The sequence below is a fragment of the Peromyscus leucopus genome, chromosome X (genome assembly GCF_004664715.2).
Source record: "Peromyscus leucopus breed LL Stock chromosome X, UCI_PerLeu_2.1, whole genome shotgun sequence".
NCBI lineage: Eukaryota > Metazoa > Chordata > Mammalia > Rodentia > Cricetidae > Peromyscus > Peromyscus leucopus.
In genome coordinates, this window is record NC_051083.1 from 31,561,200 (window position 1) to 31,588,077 (window position 26,878).

The 26,878-nt window shown below is 39.0% G+C and overlaps 1 protein-coding gene across 1 annotated transcript in view; it reads left to right on the forward strand.

Annotated features, from left to right (window-relative positions):
• The window catches only part of Reps2 (RALBP1 associated Eps domain containing 2), a 230,421-nt gene that overhangs the window by 139,363 nt on the left and 64,180 nt on the right, over positions 1-26,878 (forward strand). Inside the window, 2 exon segments of the mRNA XM_037198871.1 lie at positions 1,723-1,768; positions 5,072-5,211. Of these exon segments, the coding sequence (XP_037054766.1) occupies positions 1,723-1,768; positions 5,072-5,211 (186 nt within the window).

The following is a 26,878-nucleotide window of genomic DNA, read 5'->3' on the forward strand; positions in this document are numbered from 1 at the left end:
GAGGCCACATATAGGTTGCCTTTTTTTGCTGCCTGGAGTTGGTAGGAGGTAGGGAGGTGTTGGTCCTTCTTTGCCCAGGTGTGGGTTCGTGATATGAACAAGGAGAGTCTCAGTCTCTTTGGCTTTTTCATACTTTCGTTGGTGGGGAGGGGGCTATGGCAGCATTTCAGTTGGAAGCTGAAACAAACATGCTTTTTTCTCACTACAGCAAGCCGGAATGCTTAGGTCAGGAGAAACGGCTCTTTTTTATGCAGCTGACCACATGGAAGGAGAGCCTCGCTCTCCCGGGACTTGGCTTTGTGCCTTGCTGGCATTTATGAGAATCTTCAGCTCCCTGTCGGCCTTGCTTGTCTAACCCCAGGGTTTTAATGATCAGCATCAATCTAGACTGCTTTCGATGAGAGGAGCCTTTTATCTTTGGTGCGGTGTAAATGAGGATGGAATAGTGCAGCAAGACACTTTGTTTTGGATAAATATGTGAAACAAAGAAACAAATTATATTCTCCCCGTAAGCAGTGCTCTTCCTGTGGCTTCTTATGATGAAAACTTGCAGTGTTTGCAAAACCGTAGCCGAGCCATGAGCTTCTAAAGGCACTTTCCACAAACGAGTGGGGACACACAAAGAGGACTGGTGTCTCTGCAAGTGTTTCTAATGACTCCTCACGACTTCTGATGAGAAAGTGGGCTCCCTGGGGGTTGTAGTGAGCACATTAGCTTCTGAGTTAGGTTTGATGAGGAAAAGCATGGTTGAAACAGGTTCTAATGATTTCAGTACATAGTATTTGTCTGATTTGGTCACAGAGACAGGGGAACAAGAAATGTTTTCTCCTTTTTCTTTTTTCTTTTTTTTTTTTTAATGGAGGGAGGTTTTGAGATAGGGTCTCACTCTGTAGCTTAGCCAGGCTATTCTGGAACTTGCTGTCTAGCCGAGGCTGCACTTAAACCCATGGTGATCTCTCTGACTCGGCTTCCTGAGTGCTGGGATTAGGAGCCTGAGCAACCACACCCGGCTAGGGATATTTTCTTGTAGGAAAGCATCACATCTTCTTTTAACTATTTTATAAGAGCTCAGCTTTCTTGTGACCATGGTGCTCTGTATACACACACACACACACACACACACACACACACACACACACACACAATTTTTTGAGACAGAGTTTCATTAATTAGCTTGGTTGGCCTAGAACTCAATATGTAGACAAGGCTGGCCTTGAATTTGTGGCAATCCTCCTGCCTCTGTTTCTAGACTCCCTATACCAGGTATTAGCCACTACATCTAACTCTGGCAATATTATGTATTTAAAGAAAATATGCAGCTAGATATATTCCTTCCTAACCTTCATGGGAAACTAGTTTTAAGTCTATTATTAGACTATCATGAGGTACCAAGAAGCCCTCAGGTGGGAATCTATCATTACATAAAAAGATAACTTCTTAAGTTGTCTTTTTATCTTGGAATGTCTCCATTAATCCATTTAGACTTGAGAATGGCCTCTCAATATCTCAATGAAAGAAAACATGCTGGATTTCTCTCCTTTTCATTGTGCCTAAAATCAGAGAATTATCAAAGTGTGAAAGCCCTGGAGTTTTCCACATGGATACATCAACCTCAGTTTTACTTGTTGCTGTGTTCTGTACTAGCCAGGTGCTACTACTTACCACCCTGATTAACTGAGAAATGAAAAACCCAAACAACCAACAAATAATCTTTTGTTTCAGCAACTTCTAAGGACTGCAACAGTCTCAAAGCAAGACCAAGATCCAGGTAGTGTTTATTTAATTTCTCCTTCGATGCCTTTTGTGCCCTGTCCCTGCCTAGAAATCAATCCTGAACCCCACACCCACACCCAAATCACTGTCTGCTTTGCCTTTAGACTTGAATCTAAAGACACAGGCCACTTCACTCCTTGTGAGGGACCTGCCTTGATTGTATAGTGATACTGGAAAGCCTCTTAGTCTTTGTGGCCATTAGTGCTACAAGATGGTGGCTATTGTTATCTGGACCCCTGACAGGAAGTAGTTTGTGTGAAATGACTGAGTTGGGGTAGGATGATAAGTAATAGGGGCATAGCTTTGTTAAGAGGAAAATAGGGTTCAAAGGTAACAACTGAAGTGTCTGTTTGAGCCATTCTTAGTGCCTCTCCTCAGCTTCACACTTTTAAAATAGCCATCAATGAAGGAAGGAGAACACAGAAAGCAGAGTTGTGGCTGGGATCAGCCCCGGGGAAGGAGCAGAGGGGAAATAGAGACACGGAGATAGCCCACTGAAGCCAGGACATGGTGCTGCCACTTTAGGCAGTAGAACTGGAGGTTAAGAGAGACCACCTACCTCATGGGTCTTTTTAGTTTTGCTTTAACTCTTTGCGACTTTTTTCCTCCTTCAGCTTCAGCTCCTCTACCCCCACACCCTAAAAGTGGTTTTAAACCTCATCACATTTTATGCTCTTGAAATTTAAGGACATACTGTCTTAATGTAAGTCAAATAATTGAGGTTTTGTTTTCTTGTTCATATAAACCACAGATACCTACATTCATATATAGTTTTGAACAATAATTCATTTGAGTAGGAGGAAAAACATGGTCATTCTTTCTATGGTGACCATATTTACTCTCTGCTTTTTTTTTAAGGATTGGAAGATGTTTTACATATTAGTCTGTCCTAGCTTTGAGACATAGAAGTAATAATATTTACCTACTTTTATAATAAGAAAGGCCTTCCATAAATTACAGAAATGAGCTGATATATACCATATTAATCATAAATTGAGCTTTGTAAATATAGCTTCTGCTGAGTTCTTATCTCCTCAAAATGAATGAAATTATAAAATCTCAAAGGCACATGCTCCATTAGTAATGGTCTGACAAATTTTATATATTATTATTTTAGAAGTTGGCCTCCTAGTCCAATTTGGATAATTTTATTTTCATTATTTCAAACTGGCTATTTACTGAGATGAAAAGTGTCAAACCATCTTCTTATTTTTTTCAAATTTTTTTCAATGGTAAGGACTTGTAGAGGTAAAAGGGAAAGAGGAAAAATTAACACTCTGATAGTATGTGGTCCATCATTTTGCCAGTTGCTTGTAGAGTATGTTTTACTTGGTCACAGTCCTGCCATACAGTCTCACTTATTTGGTATTCAAGACTTTTCCATATGAAAATATGAACATGAAGATCATATATAGAAAGGAGGTATATGGTATGGGAAAGTGTGTATATGTATGTACCAGTATGTGCATCCACATGTGCAAGTACACACAAACTATTACACCTATGTTAGTCTTTCTTCCTTGAGTAGAAGATGTCACCAAAGCTGTATGTGTCACAGAAAGATTTTTTTTTTCTTAAATTTCTAGTTGGGGATCCCAGTTTTCTTTACAGAGCAATGGTTCTTTAAAAACTTAGTTGTCTTATTATGTTGATTCCCTTTGGTTCTGTTTGACATTGTTAGAGAATTTTCCCTTTGTTCTTGCCTGTGTTTCCCTCATCTGTTTGGCCAGATACAGTACTAGGACCAATCCAAGAGCATGCCCCATACCATTATTATGGTTGTCTTAAAGATTGTGTCCTTACAAGACAAACAAAGTCTTCAGCCACCACAGAGAGATCTTGAGAAACTTTTTTGTTTTTGGAAAATAAAAACCTTGCCTAGCAACAGTTAATTATGAATTGGACCTTATGGGATCCTGCCCTTCCCTGCTGAACTATTGGTTACTGATGGATTCTGGAGAAGGAACAGCCATTGTGGTTGTGTACCCACTGAAGAGTTCACTACACACCAATGCATGGTTCCAAGCCTACAGTCACACACATAAACTACAGTGGGTCTTATAAACAAAGAAGCAAAACAAAATAACAAGCCCCCTAAACCTCATGAGTATGGGAAGGAGACTTGAGAGAAAGAGGGGATGATAGGAATTGGAGGGAAATTAGAGAGGGGCTTGTAATAATCTGATGCACTTTATACATATATGAAGTGGTCAAAGAACAATCTTAATAACAATTAAAAACAAACAAAACTTTGCTTTGTCAAAAACAATTTTACCCAAACTAAAGGGTTTAATAGCCATTGATCAACTCTAATTCAGGAAGAACTATTGTAATAGCTAAACACAGAAGCCAGTTTCCTGAAGATAATTTCTTTCTCAGATGTATCTATGCTTCAGAGGTCATTTTCTCCTTTGACGTGAAATCAGCTGAGAACCTGAATAGAAGAGATCCACTTCCTCCATGCTTTTCCTGGTCATCATATTGGGAACTTGTCCTTATCATGAGATCAAAGTATGGAGTTAAATTAATACAGAAAATAAGTAGGTTGCCAAAAAATATCCTAGCTGCTACTGCAGGAAGATATCATGAGCACTAAAACAACATCTTAAAAAATGAAACAGAAACAGACTGGAGTTTGCATCATTCTATCTTTTCTTCCATTTTCTTTAAATGTAATTATTATAGTATCTGAAGTCACCAAGTTAGCTGTGCCTTGTTACACTTTGAAGAAGGTTAAAATTAAACCTTGGCTTTGAAAATTTCCATTAAACCCTTGTTTTGCAGGCAAGACTAGCTAACCCCCTGAAGCTGATTGATGTGTTTCTTTTTCCTAAGTGTCGTTTGTGGCATAACCCTTGCAATTGAGTTCTTAGTCACAGCATGGCTGTCCCCATTCCATATGTGCTTGCTACCACTTTGCAAGTAAACCAGTTTTTAAATCAGTTAATACCATGAAGCCCTTTCCTTAAAATCCAGAAGTATGAATGCTGGAAAGGCTTACACACCATTCTTATTAACAACTGTGACAGAAACTGATTGGAATTAATACAGAACATTTTTGGAGAGAGTATAAATTTAGGCCTATGGCATAGCAGGGCCTAAAGATCCCAACCATGGCTGCGTTTGGACAATTATTGTACACAGTGCCATTGAAGGGATGGTAGGATTTCTAGCTGCTTTTTGGCAGCTTGTCTGTTCTCTGCATTCCTTTTGACTTTGGGGTATTTTCTATTTCAACCCAGCTTCAGGGAATACAGCTCTACTCTTTCCCCTCTGACCTTCCCTTATTTTGCTACAGATCTTACTCTAGCACCTCCATAGAAGAGACCATGAAAAGGGGTGAGGACCCTCCCACCCCGCCACCGCGGCCACAGAAAACCCATTCCAGAGCCTCCTCCTTGGATCTGAATAAAGTCTTCCAGCAGCCCAGTGTGCCAGGTGAAGTGCTGCCTTCCCACCCAAGTCCTTCCTTTCCTGTTGGAGCCGGTATATGTCTCTGCTGCAAAGGCCTCTGTGTCAGAGAAAAGAGCAGACAGACCTGGCAGATTTCCTGGCCATGCAACTCTTTATGTTGCTGTGATATTCTTGGGCAGGAAAAATCCCAGACAAATACATAGCATATGAATCTGGAGACTTGCCCACACTGCTGAGGATGAAGAATTATGAAGTTCTTCTTTACTAACAGAATAAAAATGCTTCAACTCCAGGCATCCCACAGTGTGCTTGGCTGCAGTCTTGCCCTCTATATTATGGTAATTTGTAAATAAGATCACTGGCATTTTCCTGAGACACTGTGTGGTTCTTTAGGGTCAGAGCTCAGTGATCAGCACCTAGCCAGAACCTTCTATGGCAGTTTATCCTTGTGTTCTTAGGGTTAATGCAGAAGACTCCAAATCTGACTAATAGTTGGGTGGGCTGCTTTGGGTTTCTGTGTTTTTTTTTTTTAAGCCAAAAGCTGCACCAGGGCTGAGGGGTGTCAGAGAGGATTGCCTTTCCCTCTACTTCCTGTGTGGTAGGCTATGTCTTAGGAAAGCTAAGGAATAAAACGTAAGAGACATACCTTTGCTTCAGTATAGATAGCACTGTCTCAGATGTCATTTGGGTAGCAGCAAGGGCCTTTCCACTGACGTATGTAGGTGAACTATCAGTATGATTTCCTGAAATGTTTTCTCAATCTGTGTGCAGTTTAAATCAAGGCAGACTTGGCTGCTAGTGATGTGTAGATTATTACCCTTTCTGCTAAAGCAAAGAGTCTCATTGGCTCTAATATTAGCATGATCTCAGTGTCCTGGCAGTGCTCAGGATGTTTCACTTATTCTAATAAAGTATTCTCCTCATAGTAAAGTTATAGATTATATTTTAATATACTCGAATCTGGAACTCTCTATGAAACTGATTCTCTGTAATGAGTTCATCAGATAAAAATTTCCCCCCATACTTTGATCCAAATTCTGACATAATTTCATAGTGACTTGTCTCTAGGGTAAGAGTAGCCGTGAGTGATGATGTTATGAAAATTTCCCTTGCTTATAGGATTAGGAACTAGAAGACTCTACTATGTATGCAAGAAGATGAAAATAATCTGGGTAGCTGTGTCAGTATTTCCTTTGCAAGGAGTGAGAATGGAAATGTATGTGCATCTCTCAGTGTATTTGGAGCTTAGCGTTGCTGCTTTTTACCTGTTTGTTTTTTTTCAGAGACTGAGTAATCTTTGTGTGCCTCAACTCTTTATCTTTAAAGTAAGGCCAATATATACCTCATGGGATTGGAAAGCTTTGGTTAGCTGATAAACATACTGCAAATATCACCCCATCTGCCTCAGACACCTTAATATGCACCAAGGCTCATATTGCCATGGCTGGAAAGTTCTAGGAGCAGCCCTGATACTTTATTCTTGAGTGATGAGGATAAAGCCCCATGACTCCTTGATGTCAGTGAACAGTTCTGTAATCCTTTCTAGAATGTTTTTCAGAAGACTTCCAGAGGGACCAGACTCTAGTTTAGTCTGTCATAGTACCCATTTGTTAGCAAACCTTGTATTTTTCTTTCCTCCTGCTCCATCTCACTTTGCCCACAGCCAGATAAAATACATTCTCAAGTTCCCATCTCCAGGCTGCTTTAGGGAGACCCTGAATTTAGGCAGTAATCTTTTAATACCTTCAATGTTGACATGTATGTCTTGATGAAAAATATTTTGGTTTGATAAATGTCTTGGAGAAAACCCTTGTGGTATGTTTAGATAAATCCAATAGTTGTATAAAAATAGCTGAGGGGGTGCTGGAGAGATGACCCAATGGTTAAGAGCACTGGCTGCTGTTCCAGAGGACCTAGATTCAATTCCTAGCACCCAAATGGATGCTTATAACCTGATGCAACTCTAGTTCCAGAGGATCCAACACCCTCTTCAAGCCTCTGTGGACACTGCCTGTGTGTGGTTCACAGACCTACATGCAGCCAAAGCACACCTACATGTCAAATAATCAATAAATCTAAAGATTAAAAAATAGCTTGGCTGAGAGATCTGTATTCATAGTTTAATTCCACTGTCTTTTGAGAACAGGTTTACACAACTGAATTTTTTTGTTTCCATACAGGATCTTACTATTTAGCCCAGGTTGGCCTCGAAATCACTATGTAGTCCCAGGCTGGTCTTGGATTTGTGGGGGAACCCTCCTGCACCAGTCTCTCAAGTGCTGTAGTTACAGGTGTGAGCCACTATCCCAAGCCTACATGAGAGGCTTACAGAAACGAACTTTTAACAAGCAGTTTAAATTGATCTCATGAAGAATAGAATGTCTCTGTAGTCTAAAAATCAGGTGGGATCACTGTGGTTTCAGTTTCTGCTGCTGTGGTACAGCACGGTGACCAAGGCAACTTAGCGAGGAATAAGAAGAGGCCCCCACTCTGGTGGTGGAAGAGGATGGCAGTGGGCAGGCACGGCACCCGGGGCAGCGGGCTGAGAGCTGGCAGCTCACCACTTCAACCACAAGCAGGAAGCAGAGCAAACTGAAATGGCACAAGTGCTTAAGCTTTTAAAGCCTGTCCTCAATGATACACGTCTTCCATCAAGGCCACACTTCCCCAGCAGGGCTACCAATTGAGCATTAAGTATTCAAATGCCTGAGAATGTGGGGGACATCTCATTCAACCCGCCACACATTGCAGCTACTACATTTGTTTCTATGTTCCTTCTTACAGAACAGTCGAAAAGTTTTTCTGAATTTTGCACAATTTTTATTATGTCCCATATTTCTAGAAAATAATAAAAAAGTGACAAACCAGAAAGGCCTAAAGTGGAGAATAAACCTCCCAGAGGAGTCCACCTAAGAGAACTTCTGTGACCTTTTTCATTGCATTTGTTTTTAGACATCATTTTAGGAAAACGGGATCAGACTATACTTGCTGTTCTGTGTCCTGTCCTTTCCAGTTAGCCATTTTTTCTATTTCATAGTGAAGAACCCTATCATTCCTTTTTAATGCATGTGTGATATGGATGTACCATAGTTGATTATGTCTTGGTAGAGAATTTCCCACCAACAGACAGAAATATACTTTTCTTCTTCCATAATCCTACCTTGCTCTTAGGTTACAAACAAGGCAAAAGTTATCAGTGATTTCAAATCCACACTTTTGTTCACTCATCTGATTATTTTCTTGTGCTAAATCCTAAATGTAGGAGTTTTGAGATAAAAAAAACTGTAGATGTTTCATTTTTTGTTTGTTTTTTAAGACAGGGGTTCTCTGTGTTGCCCTGGCTGTCCTAGAACTTGCTCTGTAGACCAGGCTGGTCTTGAACTCACAGAGATCCACCTGCCTCTGCCTCCTGAGTGCTGGGATTAAAGGCATCCATCACCAGCACCCAGCTAGCTGTAGATGTTTAAAGTGTAAATGTATGTTGCTAGACAGCTTCAGAAAACTTACTTCATTTCTAGCACTGCCTGAGAGTGTTCCCTTACACCGTCACCATCATGGCTCAGTCTTCATCTTTTTGGATATAGGCAAAACTTTCCTGATTCTTTGTAAGGCCAAGCAGCCTTTCATATTAATATTGTCCATTATTTCCTCTTTTGTGACTCATCTGCTCACAAGATTCACCCAGCATCTGTTGACTAATCACAGATACTACTTATTTTTTATCTTTCTATCTTGCCTGAGAGCTTCTGTGCTTCTCTTATCCAAGGTGTGTAAGAATGTCAGCATCGGCAGCCTATATGATTTGCTGCTCTGCTAGGTCCTTGTCCCTCCAGTCTCCCCTTCTGCTAATTTTGTCTATCTGGGCTGCTCTGTTTATAAAATCAAGACTAAGGGAAGGTATGGGAAAGTGGGGAAGATGGCTTGAGATGAAGCAAAATATTGACTTGAGTTGAAAAACAAAGCTAAAACAAAGCCTTCTTTTTTTAAAAAAAAAAATGGGACCCACAGGATGGTAGAAAGCAGTGTGTACTGCCAATGTGCTGAGAGACAGTAGCTTAAAATGTAATGATAATATGGAAAAGAAATTGGATGGGGCTAGAGAGATGGCATAGTAGCAAAGAGCATTGGCTGCTCTGTCTAGAACCCAGAACCCACATGGTTGCTCATGTAACTCCAATTCTAGAGGATCCAGAATCCTCTTTGGACTTCCATGGGCACTAGCCATGCTTTTGGTGCACATATATACATGCAGGCAAAATACCCATATTCATAAAGTAAAGTAAATAAATCTAAAATAAAAATTAAGAAGCCAGGAGTAGTGGTATACTTCTTTAATACTAGCTCTTGAGAGGCAGAAGCAGGTGAGTTCAAGACAAGACTGGTCTACAAAGTGAGTTCAAGCCCATCCAGGGTTACAGTGAGACCATTTCTCAAATATCAACCACCAAAAAGAAAAAAGAAAGTAGAAAGAAATTGGATGGAGAAGAGTGTAAAGAATTGAGAGTTGGAGAGGAAATGAAGAGAAAGATGAGATAGTTAGGTAAGAGTAACGTTTTATGCAACAAGAAGCAACAATCACCAGGCATGGTTGCACACGCCTTTAATCCCAGTACTCAGGAAGCATAGGCAGGCGATCTCTGTGAGTTCAAGGCCAGCCTGGTCTACAGAGTAGTTCCAGGACAGCCAGGGCTGTTACACAGAGAAACCCTGTCTTGAAGCCCCCACTCACCAAAAGAAGCAACAGTCAATAAAAATGAACAAGGGCACCAGGTGGTGGCAGCACATGCCTTTAATCCCAGCATTCAGAAGGCAGAGGCAGGTGGATCTCTGTGAGTTGAAGGCCAGCCTGGGCTACAGAGTGAGTTCTAGGAAAGGCGCCAAAGCTACACTGAGAAACCCTGTCTCAAAAAACAAAACAAAACAAAAAAATGAACAAGGGCAAGTTTGGGAATGTAGGACAACAGGCTTCAACTTTGAGAGTTGAGGATGTGTAATTTATAGGAGGCCACTAGGAACAGGCATCAGACTAAGTGTGGGCTTTCATTAGAGAAGGTGACATAATCTGATCATGTAATTTGTTATAGCTAATCCTTGTCTTGAAGCCATCTACTCACCAGTCTTACACAGCTGCTGTGTTTGAAAGATGATAGAAACGTGTGAGAGTGGGCCCACACACTTGCACACACCAATACATAAATACATGTAGTAATTATGCGAGGAAGTCTAAGTCAGGTGTGCTACAGATCTACAAAACCTAGAGGTAGTCAAGCCTGGGGCCTGCTGGATGATGATTTGGTTTTGTAGGTCTATTATTGTAGCCATGAAACATCTATTACTGAAATTCCTGTAAGAGAAATCATACAGTGAAGCCAGTCCTTTTTATAATTGAACTTGCTTTTCTCATTACAATGATACATTTTCCCCATAAAATGTTTTATTTCCTCTTTATTGGATGCAACTTCCCCTCCTTTCATTCTTGACCTGTTCTTCCAAAGCCATGTCTAAGGTTTGTAGCATGAGGTTTCTATGGTAATGGTAAAAAGCTTTAGTTCTGCTTTACCACAATGGCCCTATCTATTTTTGTTATTGAGAATCCTGGCAGAGCACAGAGATTGTGAGGAGTTATAGCTATTCCTTTAAAGATTCAGACTAGTGACTTCTACTACTTCCATTCTGACCAAGGGCACGAAAACCGGTCCCATGGACATATCTGTGAAACAGGGTAGCTGTTTTCTAATGGCACCTTTTTGCATTAAAAGAGGAGGGTAGATATTGATTGACAGCTTTTTCTACCATACTTCCTATGACCACATCCATTAAGAGCCACACATTAAAACCATTGTGATGGCTGAACAAAATGCTCTCATAGGTAATGGCTTCCTATGAGTAGCAAATTTCCCACCAGTGATGGTTCCTGTTATGTGCCAACTAGACAACATCTGGAACTACTGTGGAAGGGAGTCTCAGGGATTGTCTAGATTAGGTTGGCTTGTAGGCATGAGGTCCTGTCTACTACAGAGGTACCATTCCCTGATTGGGATCCTGGACTGTGTGAATGAAGAGGGGGACTGAGCAGAGGTAGACATTTGTAGCTCTCCGCTTCTTGACTGGGGATGTGATGCGACCAGTTGCTTTAAACTTGTGTTGCTGCTGTGACTTCTCTGTTATGATGGACTGTAACCTGGAATTCTGAGCTAAGATAGACCCTTTCTCCCTGAAGTAGCTTTTGTCAGAGTGTTTTTTTAAAATCACAGCAACAGAAAAGAAACTAAGATAATACCTTGCTTCAAAAATATTGATAATAAAATTCATTCCGTAATTAAAATTACAGTGCTTCCATACCATAAGATCTTATGAATCTGTTCAAAAGAATGATGTCTGCATACTTTTTAGAAAACATCTGAGATAAATTAAGTGAAAAAGACACATTGCTGAATATTTGTGCTTGTAAATGTATAGAAAATTCCCAGAAGAATACTTTTATTTATTTTTGAGATAAGGGCTCAAAACCTGTAACCCAGTTTTACCTGCTTCTACCTTCCAAATACTAAGGTTATTATGCCTGGCTCAGGATGATTGGTAAGAGATGGTTGCCTCTGGGGAAAGGAACATTATGATCAGGGACAGGAATGAAGGACAGTCCTACTTTCATTCATTCTTGTAAATATTGCCTCATATACATTTATTATCTACTATGCTGTAAGGTATAGCAATGGTACATGAAAATTCACAGGTATTTTTTTCTGGCTCAATTCACCCATATCAGAGTTACCTGCCATTCCGGAGTATCTTTTTAACCATCTGCTACCACCTCCTGGAATGCAGCTGAAATGACAGAATCATTCTGGAGCATTCTTCCGGGTGCTGCTGTATTCTTCAGATTACATTTCTCTTCCCCTTCAGTACAGGGGAATGGAGGACTTCCCAAAGCCTCCGCTGTGAGTTGTGTGCTCAGATAAGGGCTCTGGCTTAACTTGGGAGGTGAGTGTTGTCTACTCAGTGGTGAGCTGGGAGAAATATGTCAGGGATTTTCTACATATGACTATTTCTCTCTGTCACTTGAGAAATAAGAAACTCCTTGGAAGTAAACGATGTTTTCAAGGCTAGACTTTTCTCTCAAGTTCTCTGAAGGATACATTTGGTCAGCTCTGATTTGTAGATTGCCTCAGTCTCTTTCCTGTAAGAGCTAGTTGTTTCTCTTTGAAATTTAGCAGAATTTAAAATTTTAGTAGGATTATTGGATTCCTGCTCCACATCTAATATTTGAGGCCCATGGTACAAATTCAGTCTGAGCAGTTTTATTTTTATAAGTTGAAGTATTATTAAGATATAATTCACACACTGTCTCTTACCTTTGAAAAGTATACAGTTCAGTGGCTTTTGTGTATTTATAGTAATTTACTATAAACATACATCCATACTCTCTAATTTCAGAACATTTTCAACACCCCCAGAAGAAATCTTTATCCATTCCCAGCCATTTTTCATTCTACTCTTTCCTCCCTCCAGTCCCTGGTAACCACCAACCTACTTTGTATTTCTATTTCTATGGATATGTGTGTTATGAACATTCTGTATTAATAAAAAACATGCTCTTTGAGACTGCTTTCTTTCATTTAACTTACAGTTTTCAATGTTCATCCACATTGTAGCATGATAGATATATCACATCTGTTTTCATTGTTTATCTCTTGATGGGAGTTTGGGTTGTTTCTACTTTTGACAATTCTGGATAGTTCTTTGATCATTCATGTCCAAGTTTTCATGAAAACATGCTTTTGCTTGTCTTGGATATATACACAGGAGTAGAATATCTGGTTCATATGACAACATTATACTGAATATTTTGAGAGTTTTTTGAACTGTTTTTCAAAGCAGCTTTATCGGTTTACCACTTCACTAGTAATGCATAAGGATTCCAATCCATTTACATCCTTGACATATTTGGTATAGCTTTTTTATTTTAGCTTCCTATCAAGTGTGAATCTATTTATATGTCATGTTGGAAGAAATATCCATAAGAATCCTTTCCCCATTTAAATTTTGGTATTTTTGTCTTTTATTATTGATTTGTAAGTTTTTTATAAATGTATTGTAGATACAATTTTATTTTCTGATCTTTCATATACAAATATTTTCTCTTATTCTGTGTGTTTGTCTTTTGCAGTTTTCTTTTTTTAATTGAAAATAGATTCTTCTCTCAAACAATACATCCAGACTAGTCTCCCTTCCTTCATTCACCCCCCCCCTCTAGGTCCATGTCCCATCCGTTTCTCTTCAGAAATGAGTAAGCCTCCAAAGACAACAACCACACATGGCAGAACAAGATTCAGTAAGACAAAGCAAAAGCCCTTATCGAGGCTGGACAGGGCAACCCAATAGAAGGAAGAGTTTCAAGAGCATGCAAAAGCTTCAGACACACCCACTCCCACTGTGAGGAATACCACAAAAACACCAATAGTCATAACATCCACACAGAGGACCTGGTGCAGACCCCTGCAGGCCCAGTGCGTGCTGTTCTGTGAGCCCATGTGAGCCCTGCTTAGTTGATTCAGTGAGCCATGTTCTCCTGGGGCCCTCCATCCTCTCTACAGTCTTTCCTCCCACTCTTCCATGGAATTCCTCGAGCTGGCGGTGGGTGGGTAGGGGGTCAGATGGAGACCTACAATTTCGACATTCTCTCTGCATAATGTCTAACTGTGGGTCTCTGCACTTGATCCCATCTGCTGCTGGAGGAATGGGTCTCTGATGATGACTGGGCAGGACGCTGATGTATGAATATAGCAGAATATCAGTAGGAATCATTTCATTGAATTTTTTTTTTGCCAGTAGTGTTTGGTTCTACCATAGTTGTCTGGGCTATCTTGTCTGGGGTTCCTGGCCATCCAATCTGTATCGGGCATGGCTTCTTTGTGGTGTGGGCCTCAAGTTAAACCAGACATTGGTTGGCCATTCCCACAAGTTCTGTGCCACCGTTGCCCCAGCACATCTTGCAGGCAGGACAGATTGTAGGTCAAATGTTTTGTGGCTGGTTCAGTTTCCAGGTTTCTTTTTCAGTAGCCTTCGGTGTTCTCATTTCTGATGCATATATGTTATGGTTGTGTAGCTTGATCCTCTTATGGGATTCCTAACAGTAGGAACAGGGGCTGTCTCTAACTCTTTTACTGGCTTTTAGGATCCTACTCCTTATATTGGGTCACCTTGCCCAGCTTTAATACAAGGGTAGGTGCTTAGGCTTACTGCAACTTTATATGCCATGTTTTATTGATAGTCATGGGAGGCCTGTCTTTTCCTGGATGGAGACGGAAGAGGAAGGGACTGGAGGTGGGGACGGGGGCTGGGGGAGGGACTGCGAGCTGAGGCTGGGATGTAAAATAAATAGATGAATAAAAAAAAAGCCTCACACATCTTTTGGCATGTAAAAAAGTATGCAATATTAAAAAATGTTCAAAAGGAAAAGAAAAGATTTGGAATAATAGTCTAGTATTGCAATTCAAGGAGCTACTCAAAGAACAACACTAAAACAACAATAATCCAGATCTTGCTGAGAGCAATAACAAAGAGCAGAACCTACACAAAACAGCCAGAGGATTTCAAAAAGGAGGAAAATCAGCTAAGAATAGTTTCATTAGAAAATGTTCAAATTTGAGCAGAATCAACAAATCTTTATCTCCACGTCTTTTGCATTTTTGAAGGTATCCTTTGAATCACAACCTTTTAAAGCTTTCCTAGGGTTCAGTTTACCAGTTTTTGTTGCTTATACTTTCAGTTTCCTAAGAAATCATTGCCTTGCTGCTCAAGGCTCCAAAAATTTACTCTTCTGCAAAAAGTTTCATGTTTGATTTTAAAATTTATCTCTATAGTCCATTTTAAGTTAATTTTTGCATATGAGTCAGAAGTCCAGTTTTATTTTTTTACATACGTTTATCCAGTTTTCCCAGTATCATTTGCTGAAGACTGTTAATTTTTGGATAATGTTATAGAAAGTCAATTACCCATACAAGTTTGTGTTAATTCTTAATTCTATTCCATTAACCTTAATGTCTACACTCAGTGAATATCACAGTGTCTTTGTAATTGTGTATTTGTACTTCTTTCATTTTTAAAAATTAGTTTTATGTATGGATGGTTTGCCTGCAAGTGTGTCTGTGCACCATGTGTGTTCCGAAGGGTGATTATATCCACTGGAACTAGAGTTATAGACAGTTGTGAGGCACCATGTGGGTGTTGGGAATTGAACCCAGGTCCTTTGGCAGAGCAGCCAGAGCTCTTAACTGCTGAGCCATCTCTCTAGCTTTTTGAAACATTTTTTTAAGATTGTAATTTAATTCCATCTCTCCCTTCCCTTTCCTCCCTTCAAACCCTCCCATCTACCCTCCCTGCTCTCCTTGGGAGTCAGAGCTCTTGTAGTATGTTTTGGTTTCGGGAGCTACAAGACCTTCTACTTTATTCTTTTTTAGTATTTTTCATTATTCTGATTCTCTAGCATTTCCATATGAAATTTAGGATCAGCTTGTCAGTTCCTGCAAAAGAAAATCTGATTGGTGTTTCAGTAGGGACTGCATTAATATATAGGTTAAGTTTGGTTAGTATTATTGTCTTAATAATATTGTCTTCTACTGCCTAAATGCAGACTGGCTTTTTGTTCATTTAGGTCTTTAAATTGCTTTCAATAGTGTTTTATACTTTATAAACACACAGATCTCATACTTACTTTGTTAAATTTATTCCTAGGAACTTTGTTCTTTTTAAATTCAATTCTAAATAGAGTTTTTAAAGGAAAATTCATTTTCAAAGCCTTCAACTGATAGATAATACATAGAAATACAGTTGGCTTTAGTTTATTTATCATGAATTCTGTAACCTCATCAATTTTTTGTCTGGACACATCTTATTATGAAGTTTACGTAGTGAGGTGGGGTACATGCTTAATCTTGGGCTCCTAACAGCTTAGCTAATAATCCTTCAACTACTCACAAATTAAAGATGAAGTCCCTTTTAGTGTTTGGAAGACACTGGTAGGATCGTTATTGAATGTTATATTATTTCAGTTTAAATTTTTCTCTTGTGTATGAAATAATTGCTCTAGGACCATTTATCAGGTAATATATATGCTTTCTCTATGAAGTGGCCACTCTACCTTAAGTCAGCCTTCCCTATTTATACTTCTGTGTTTTTCACTTCACTACTGCCTACCACCAGATATAATAGCTACAAGTGACAAGAATTTGTGTCTCACTTTATACAGAAGATACATCTAAAGCATTTTGTGTGCATTTTCTTCAAGGTCCAAGGTCATTGAGTCAGTAGCAGTTAAAACTAGGATCTTAATTATGTGCTCTAATGCTAGGAACCCGTTTTGCAATAGCAAAGGGGGCAATGTTTCTCTTCTGTCTCTTCCATTTGCGTTTCCCATTTCATCTGCTCAATCAAATATTTCATAGGATTGTTTACTGAGCTTCCTCTGATGGAAGTGGTACAGAGCAGGAGACATCAAGCTGTTACTTCTTTTACTCATTTACCTCACATTGCTTTTCCAGCCAGCTGGATGAGAACTCCTCTTCACCGAGACTCAGGCCTTTAACTGTCAGTAGTCACCTGTCTTGGAAGGGCTAAGGGTCCCTTCTAGATGTCCAGATTGGAGTTCTTGCTTTTAGAGCTGATCTTGCTTGCCATAGAGGGTCTGCTCTAAGAAGTAACCCAACTGGAACTTAGGTTGACAGAGCATTAATGTATCTTTTTGAGGGTTTTAGTTCTTGAGAGATTATAAAAAGGGTTGGCTGCAGCATAGTGTTCTTTTGGCATGAGATTTGAAGTCTAGAAGTTCATATAAACAACGAGAAGTACATTTGGACATTGGCTTAGATGAAACTTTTCAGAGGTATGAGAATAGTCCAGGTTGTTTCCAAGGCGGGGTGTGCCAGGACTCAGCATGAACATCCAGATGAAAAGCAGTCTTTGCAAAGTGTGGGCACTATCTGTCCTTGGCTTCTTTTGCCTTTTCTGGTTCCCATATGTCTTTATTTAGAAGGTATTTCCTTTTCCAACAAATTCTATGCACCTTTCTCTATTAACAATGTGCTGTGGTTTGGGCCTGTAGAAGGTAAAAGCCTGGGGATTTAACAATCTTTGCCAAGACAGGGGTTAAGCCAGTGCCGCTGCTGGGCGGGGTGCATTCTCTTTGTCCACTCTCCAGATTTATGGAGATTCCTGGCTGGGGAATGCTTTTAGGAGGGCGTGTAGGGGAGCAACTGGACTATAATCTCTGGAGAATGAAGTAGGAATAGTTAGAGTGACTACCCTTTTGAAAATGTGTATAAAAAAACTCATTTCAGTAGTAGACAAGTTCCTCCTTGTGTGGACAATTCAAACATGAGCCCTTTTCTCCTCCTCCTTTGTTTTGTTTTCCAGACAGAGTTTCTCTGTGTAACAGCCTTGACTGTCCTGGATCTCACTCTGTAGACCAGGCTGTCCTCGAACTCAAAGATCCGCCTGCCTCTGCTTCCTGAGTGCTGGGATGTGCCACCACCGCCCAGCTCCATTTCTTGACCTCATTGCCCACCAAGTCCCATGTGCCACCTCACCCCAGGCAGTGTCTCCTGACATTTGGTAGTGCATTTGTGAATGCATATGTGTCCCCATGAAATCAACTTCAGGTTTTACACCTTTAAAATACTTGAGACCGTATTATGCATGTTCTCTTCATTACTTATTCATGATAATATAATTTCCTAAAGATGTACTCATGTCTATACTGATAGTTTTGTTTTTCTTTTGTACACAGACTACTTTTTAAAACCTGTATTATGGACAATTTCAAGTTTAGTGAACCACTTCCATACATTATTTTGCTATAAATCCTTACTATTATATTAATCCCTATAAGGCTCTCTCTGTGTGTGTGTGTGTGTGTGTGTGTGTGGCTTTTATTTTTAATTTTTTGTTGACTGTTAAATTATTTTAAAATTTTTGGTGGTATGCAAATCAATATGTTTCATTGACATTTTTGTCCATGCTAATCACAGTAATTTATTCATATTCTCCTCCACTACACTCTGTTGTCCTTCCTCTCCTCTCTCTAGTTATCTTGTATTCTCCTTCTAATTAATAAAATTAGCAATAATTCCTAAGTACCAGTTACTATTCAGCCAGTATCCTGATTTCTCCTAACTGTGTCTTTTTGTGTTGGTTTGTTCAAATCAAGATTCAAACATATGACTACATGCACATTTGTTCTTGCTTTGATAATTTGTTCCTTAGCTGGTAAGTTTCTTCCTCAATCATTTTTTTCCCTTTATAGTTGTTCATTCATTCATTTATCCATGCACTCATTTGTTCATAAGAAAATCGTTCACTCTGTTGACTTCCATTTTCAGGGTTTTGACTGGTTGCTTATTCTTGCATCTTCTGTACTTCCTATGAACTAGTAGGTATATCTAGGCTCGATTAGAATCAGATTTGTTCAACAAGAATACTTCCTAGTGATGCTGTGTGCTTCTCCAGTTCCATGTTAGGAGATCTTGATGTTTAATGCCTTTCTAATTTGGATTGTTGGCTTCATTAATGAGTTCTTATAGTATCAGCCTGATCTATGTGATGTGATAGAGATCCCCAACAAGCTTTCAAATAATGATTTTATTAGCCATCGCTCATTGTTGTCTACATGTAGCAATATACTGGTAAATGTTTAAAACCTGTCATTTGCAAAATTTTATTGTGTAAACACTCCTGCCCTGGATGCTTTCATGCCTAATGATGTGTCACTGAATATGGATCTGTGAACAGGTGCACACAGCAGGTTCTCACAAGCTTGCATGAGCACTTTCCAGAAAACTGCTGCTCAGGCCCACCATTTCACTGGCCATTGCAAAACTCTGGTACTATAGTCTATTAATTTGCCCTTTATTAATTAAGACTTGTTCATTTAGCCATTTTCTTGTTGCTGAAAATTGCTATAACCTTTAGTGGTGGTGGTTAGGGCAAGTGTTGTATCCGTTCTATCAGTATTTAATGAGTGCTTACTGTGTGTTTGGCATTGTGTGGAATACCAAGAGGAACATGGACATGACTCCAAACCCTCCCAGTTTATCTCATGTGACCTGTGATTGTGAGAAGGAAACTGAATGCGGCCATTTGAATTAATTAATTAATTAATTAATTAGAATGATCAGTAATGTGTAGGCAGAGGGAATGCAGGGCTTGTTGAAGTAGATGTCAAAACATAGATGGTAGTTTTGAAGGAAAATCTTATCGACTCTTTGTTAACATCTGAATTCGTTCATTTCTCATTGCTAGTTGCCTGGGAGGCTACTCTAAGTAGTTTCGAATCTCATTTGCTCTCCTGGAGCTACAGGATTCATTTTTCCCAAGTGTATCCATGAGGTTGCTTTTCTACTTATCACCTTCAAGACCCATTATGTCAACACCTAATTCCTGTTAGTACTGAAATTGAAGTCACAAGTATATACAAAGGCAGTAAGAGAACTGTATTATGGGCTGGCATTCCTGGGTTGGAATATATTATAGGAAGGAAGCAGAAACAAGAAGATTCCAGTCTGTTTCATGGTCAAGAAAAAAATGATGATCATGGAGGGAACATTTCTAAGGTCCTAAGTTTTAAAAGAAGAGGCCTGTTAGTGGTAGGGTTAATCCCAGTGGCTATAGTTATGGTACAGATTAGTTGTCAACTCAGTTTGAACTGTTTAAGACTTACTTAGTCTGACTACTGTCAGATTTTTAAAATTTATAGTAGAAAAGAGAGGTCCAGATGATAGAAACTTTTCCCAGGCTGTCTCTATCTTTTTTTTTTTTTTTTTTTTTGGTCTGTCTCCGTTACTCAGCTATAATGAAAATATTGACTAAAAAAGTACAAGGATTACAGGATGTGCTACTACACTTGGCCATAAGTTTGAATTTTGATGAATTGTACTTTTGTCAGTCTTCCCTTTTTATGGATCATGTCTAAGAAATCTTTGTCTAACTCAAGGTCTTAAACATTTTGTCTCCTTCTAAGTTTCATCATTTTAGCTCTTGTATTCAGATTCATAATTAATTTTGGCTTTATTTTTGCATAAAGTGTGAGTTAATCTCTTTATATTTGGATGTCCAGTTTCACTAGAACCATTTGTCAAAGAAAATGCACTTCATTTTCTATTATCTTGCCTTGGAATGTTTGTTGAGTATCACCTGACTTCTAAGGGTTTCTTTTTAGACTCTCTTCTGTTGACCTCTATGCTTATTTTTATATCAATAATACATTGGATATATACTTTTAAAGATTTATTCTATTATTAATTTATATATGTGTCTGTATAAGTGCAAGTACCAGCAGAGGCCAGAAGAGGGCATCTAATTCCTGGGAACTGGAGTTATAGACAGTTGTGAGCTGCCATTGGGTTCTGGGACTCGAACTTGGGACTGGTGAATCCATTTAATCACATGATGAAATGCTTGCATTAATAGCATTTTTATTTTATTTAGAATTAATTTTTTTTAACTGAATGTATTCTTTGGCATTTTCATACATGTATAAAATAATGCATTCTAGCCATTCTCACTCCACTCTTTATCATCTCCATGCCACTTCTGTCAACCCCACATCTTTCCTACAAATTCCTTTCCCAAATCTATGCCTTTTGTTTTTGTCTTGTGTCACATTGAACTTAATCAGGGCCATCTGTGTGACCAGGGCTTTCGAGCTATTCATTGGAGCTTGGTGTGCTCACTAGCAGGCACACAATTGAAGACAATTACTCTCCCTTCCCAGAATCTTCAGTAGTCAGCAATTCAGCTTGAAGTAAGGCTCCCTGAGTCCTCCTCCATCAATGGCTGATTGTTGACAGAGCCAAGTCTTGAGAAAGACTCAGTGTAGGTAAACTTAGATGCTGAGTTCATCACATAGCAATGACTGTGTTGTGCCTAGAAGATGACATTTCATAGCCCTTCTCCCTATCCTTGGCTCTTAAATTCTCTAACCCTTCTTCTGTGATGTTTCTTGAGTCTGAGAGGAGATGGTATAGCATCTTGTTTAGGGATAGCCAAATCATCACTTTTTCTCTGAACAGCCATGCGTCTCTATATTAATGGCCATTCACTATAAAGAGAAGCTTCTCTGGTTAACGATTTGCCTATGAATTTAAACATAATTTTAGAAGGTATAAGGTATTTTGACATCATATATGTCAGTTTAACTCCCTCGACACCAGGCCTAGATTTCCCTATGTATTTTTAGCTGGGTTTGTAGTACCAGGCATGGGTCCCTTCTTGTGAAACAGACCTTTTAAATATATTCATTCATTCATTCATTCATTCATTCATTCATTCTCTCTCTCTCTCTCTCTCTCTCTCTCTCTCTCTCTCTCTCTCTCTGTATACCATGTCACATGTATGGAAGTCAGAGTACAACTTGGGGGAATGGGAGTGTCAGTTCTCTCCTTCCACCTTTATGTGAGTCTCAGGGATCAAACTGAGGTTATCCACTGAATCTTCTCACTGGCCCTTAGTTTGCTTTAAATCAAAAGAATTATTTAATCATTGTTGCTGTGTGTATAATGTGCATGGGCTTGCATGCAGTGGCTTGTGTGTCTGACCTTCCACCTTTATGTGAGTTTTGGGTTAAACTCAGATTGCCAAACTTATATGGCAAGTACTTTTACCCACTCAACCATATCACTAGCTTATTTTCCGTTTTGAGTCTGTTTATAGAAGGATCAGGAGCATCCTTTTACTATGACATGACATATTCTTGCTCTGAGGCCTTTTGAAATGCTCATTCCTTGTGTTTAGATTCCCCCACGCCCATCTACCTACTTATTCTTATCTCCCTGAACGTTTCTGCTCTATCTGTTCCTGTCTTGAAGGCTCAAAATGTGAAATCGATTATTGTTCCATAGTGGTAGTAAACTTGACATTATCCTTTTATTTCTCCAGGTCTTAATATTCTCATCTGCAAAGTAGATGAATTGAATTTGACCTTATTACTTTTCCAAACTTAGTCATTAATATTATCCTTATTGAATAAAGCACATGTAAAGTTATCTCTTTTAATTGATAGCAAAATTGTGTACCATTTGATGTAGAATTTAATAGGCTTGTATTTTGGGGATGTGTGCCTATGGATAACCAACAGAAATAGAGGTAGGGATTATTAGGAAGGCACTCCTGGCAATCCTTTTGTTAAGTACATAGGTACAGCTGTGCCATTACAGTATATGACTGAGTCATCAGGGGATGGATATAAGGTCACAAATACTTTTGTGACTAGAAAGAAAATAATGAACAGTTTCTATTACTGTGAAATAACCACTTTTTGAAACTGTCAAGAAGAAAAAAGGTCCCTCCTGATGAGACGCGTGAAGCTTTTTATCTCTGTACTTGATTGATGCTTAAAAGTCTAGGTCTTCTTGGCAGACTCATTTTAACATTCCCCCTCCTTTAAGTGCCCCCCATTGGAGTTTGAATGCTTTTATTCTCTTCATAAACTATTCTTAGTTAGGGGGATCAGAGCTCTTTTCCATACCTGAAGTTATTCCAAGTTTCACTCCCCTAAAGAATTGTCCTTCTGTTCTTGAAGCTTTCGGTCGCCACATCTGCTGCTTTATTTCCCTAAGTTAGAACATGTGTTCCTTTATCTGATGGTTTGGACCTTGTACAAATCTGAAGGAAATTAGTAAATAGTGATGTTTATGACCGCTGTTTTGCTGAGAATATTCTTTTGGAACAAGCTCTCAATCCTGTAGACCAGGCTGTCTCAGAGCTCATTATATAGCCCAGGTTAGTCTCTAGAGTTCTGGAATTATAAACATGAACTACTATATTCAGCTTGTCTGGAAATTCCTAAGTATAATGATGTAAGAGGATAAAAAGCATTAGAGGTTAGTGTTTTGGGTACAATCCAGAGGATCAGGCTTAATAAATTTGAAAAATAATTACATATTTTTTGGTTGTGAGCCTAGCCTTTAACACTCCAGCACAAGAAAATAATTTTAAACAAGGAGGCTTATTAACATGTTATGTGAATTTAGTATTAAATGGCAAATTCTTTACCTGAACTTTTCAATCTGGCTTTTACGATTTGAGTATTTTTTTTTTTTCTGATTGCTCTTACAAAGATTTTTGCCTTGAAAAAGCCTTGCTGATAGTTGATGTTTCACCTTAACTGGAAGCAACCTGTAATTGCTTCAAGAAGATGGTAACTTGTACATAGAAAAGCATTTTCCCCTTCTCTTCTTATCTCCATTTCCATTCTAGGGGTGGCACCATTACTATTAGCAGGTAAATTGTAATAATTTTCAAATGTACAAAAGGTTATTCAGTAGACGTATTTTTAAAATTGCACTTTTTGTGAAGGTGTATGTTTTGTTTTGACTGATTGGAACATATAGGATAAAATACTTGAATTTAATTTTAAGTCAAAACCAGATTACAAATATAAGAGAAGGCTCGTCACTAAGTTCAATTCTAGTTATTAAAACATTATGTGAGAGCTTGCTAAACTATGGCAATGTGCTTAGGTGCTGTGGGAGGCAGATGGATTAGATATAAAATTGGTAGAATGAGACTTGATAAATACCTCACATCATGAAATGAAATGAAGAGAACCATAAACATAAGGAAAAGTTTTTTTCCACAGTAACCAAAGACCGTGTCATTTATGTGTGGTGGGGGAGGACAGACGAGAGATCTGGGCATACTCATATATTCCTGACTGTCTGCTTCCTTGCAAAAAGCATATGTGCTAGTAGACAAGTCTTGCGGTTTCTCATTTAGATCCCAAATCTGGAACAAAGAAAAATGAATGCATATTCTTAATTTTCCCTTCTTTTGATTGATGGTAGTGGAAATGACTTTTGGAAGAGAAGGAGGAAGCTTGTAAGATAACCATAGCTTACATCTTGACATGGTAGAGGGAATGGCCTAGAAGTTCCATGATAAACTAAGGGATAAAACAAAGTCTATGTAATTCTTCCTAGGCTACTGATATGCCTCTCCAAACTTAAGGGAATACATTCTACTGTAAGATTGTTAATGTTGATTGTATTGCTATTTCTTCCTACACATTTCTAAATAATAGAATTTGTTCTTGACCTTTAGTACTTGTTGTCATCACCTGTCTTTTCTAAGTCTTCAGTGTAGCTATATTCTAATTTGTATTAGAATACATATTTAGTATTTATATTAAGGCCATTAAACCATATAGAAAATTTAACTTTTGTGCTTGTACAGGTTTTAATGCATCTTAGAGTGAATAATAAAACTTGTTTTTTTTTTTTCCAGTGTACTTTCCCCTAATTCAACCACAGACTCCATCAGGTTTCTATAGTTCTTATGAACTTCTCACATATCACATATTCTATAAATTTTACATTTTTAGAGAAATATAAACCTCTGGTCCTAAGTGCCTGTTATATAGTTTTTCATCATGCTATCTCTCCATATGGTCATTGCAGGATTTCCTTTTTCATTCAACTATGTTAGTTTCCTTCACCCTATCTCCCCTGTTTTACTCTTTCGTTGTTTTCTCTCTTGTTTTGATAGAACACATCCTTAAGGGGCTTCCCAGGAAAAGATGCACACAGAGAGCTCTTTTTTCATTATACTGGTGTTCAGGCTGCTAGTTTGGGTAGTGCACGAGTTACTTGTTTCATCACTGTAACCAAATACCTGACAAACTATGTAAGGGAAGAGGGGTTTGTCTTGGCTCTCAGTTTGAGAGGATATGGTCCATTGTGGTGGTGGTGGGGAAGGCATGGTGGAATTCATGGTCACTGGAGCATGTAGTTGATACACCTCATATCATTTCCAGATGAGGAAACAGAGTTCAAGTGGTAGGGGCAAGCTATAAAATCTTGAGGTGCACCCCAGTGACCAACTTCTAGTGAGACATTACCTCCTAGAGTTTCCACAGCATCTTAAAACAATGCTACCTCCCAGAGACCAAGAGTTCAAACATATGAACCTGTGAGGAGCATTTCATTTTCAAACCACAATATTCCACTCCTGATACCCACAGTTTCATGGTCATCTCATAATATAAAATGCATTCAGTTCAACTTAAAGAGTCTCCATGACCTTAGCAATTTCAGCACTGTTCCAAAGTTCAAAATTTCTTCTCAGACACAAAGCAGTCTCTTAACTTTGAGCCTCTATAAAATAAAAATAGAACATGTTATCTATATTTCCAATATACAATGACATATAGTAAATGTTCCCATTCCACAAGGGAGGAATGAGACACATCAAGGAAAGATCAGACTAAAGAAGATCTAAATGTAGCAGTGCAAACACAATCCTGCATCTCCGTGTTTGGTGACCTGGGCTCATTAGGGCAGACACTATTTGTGCTCCAATGGGTTTGTATAGCCCTACCTCTCTAGTTCTTTTGCCCACAGCATATGTACTCTGTTGGATAGGGTACACTTGGTGTCTTGAAATTGATTTTTGGCATGTTTTATTATTCTGGCATCTCTCCAGTACCCTGTGATCTCCATTACAATGTATGCTTTACTTTCACAGCTGCACACACAGCTGTCTTAGGAATGCCACAGTATAGAACCTTGGTGCGTGCCTCCATGACCCTCTAACTCTTGACGTTCACATACCTACAAACCAGCAGCATGTGGATAATGCCAAAGTCTGTAGTCTGGCTCCCACACATTATTGCTGCAGTGGCCTCTGTGACTGTTTTTGGATGAACCTGGGAAAACCTGTCCTTAGATGGCAGTTTTTCTGCAGAGAACTTTGAAGGCTCTATCTGTTTAGGCATTCTCCTTTCAAGTGAAAGTTTTCAACTGAGTTTACATTATTTGCATTGGAGCCTTTGATGGTGGGGTCTTACTCTCCAGGTACTTTTTCTGTTCTCTCACTGTGAACTCCAGGTTTCTCTTTAATGATATTAAATTTTTGAATAACTATAGTCACTTTCCCCCTCAACCTCCTCATTTCCAGCTTTACTTGAGTTAAAGTTCCTTCCCTCATCAAACTTCACATTTCTTTCCATGACTAACCAGGTTTATGTTCCTTTCCTCACCAAATTGCACATTTTCCATTTCTTTAAGCTCTACTTTATTTTCTCTTTCACTATAAATCTAGATCCATGTAACATGCAGTAAACATGCCACAGCCTGAATGTTAACTCTTTTGAAATTTTCTCTATCCAATAAAATAATCCATTACAGTTTAATTCAGCCTAACTCGTTTCCAGAATGCAACCAGATTTTTTTTTTTTTACCATAAGGTGATATGAATGGCCTCTAGCTCAGGTCCCAGTAGAACTCGTCTTTCCCTCTGAAGCCTTTATAGACTATATGTCTACTGGCATTCCAGTCTTATGATTCCCCCTCAGACTGGCTCATTAAGCCTTGACTATACAATCCAAGAGCGTCTCTAGTCCACAGTTCTAGACTTTTGCATATTCTTACTGAAAATATTTCCAAAAGCAGTTTAATGGAGGAGGGCAGGTTTATTTCAGCTCATGGTTTTTTAGAAGGCTCAGGCAATATTTTGGTGGGAAAGGCATGGTGAAGTTTATCATCACATGGAGATGGACCAGGAAGCAAAGAGAGTTCAGGAAGTGAAGCTGGGTTGTAAAATCTCCAGGCCTGCCCTAGTGACCTACTTTCTATAGCAAGGCTTCAGTTTCCCCAAACTTCACCATCACTTTGACAGTTTGAGACAGAGTGTTCCAACACAG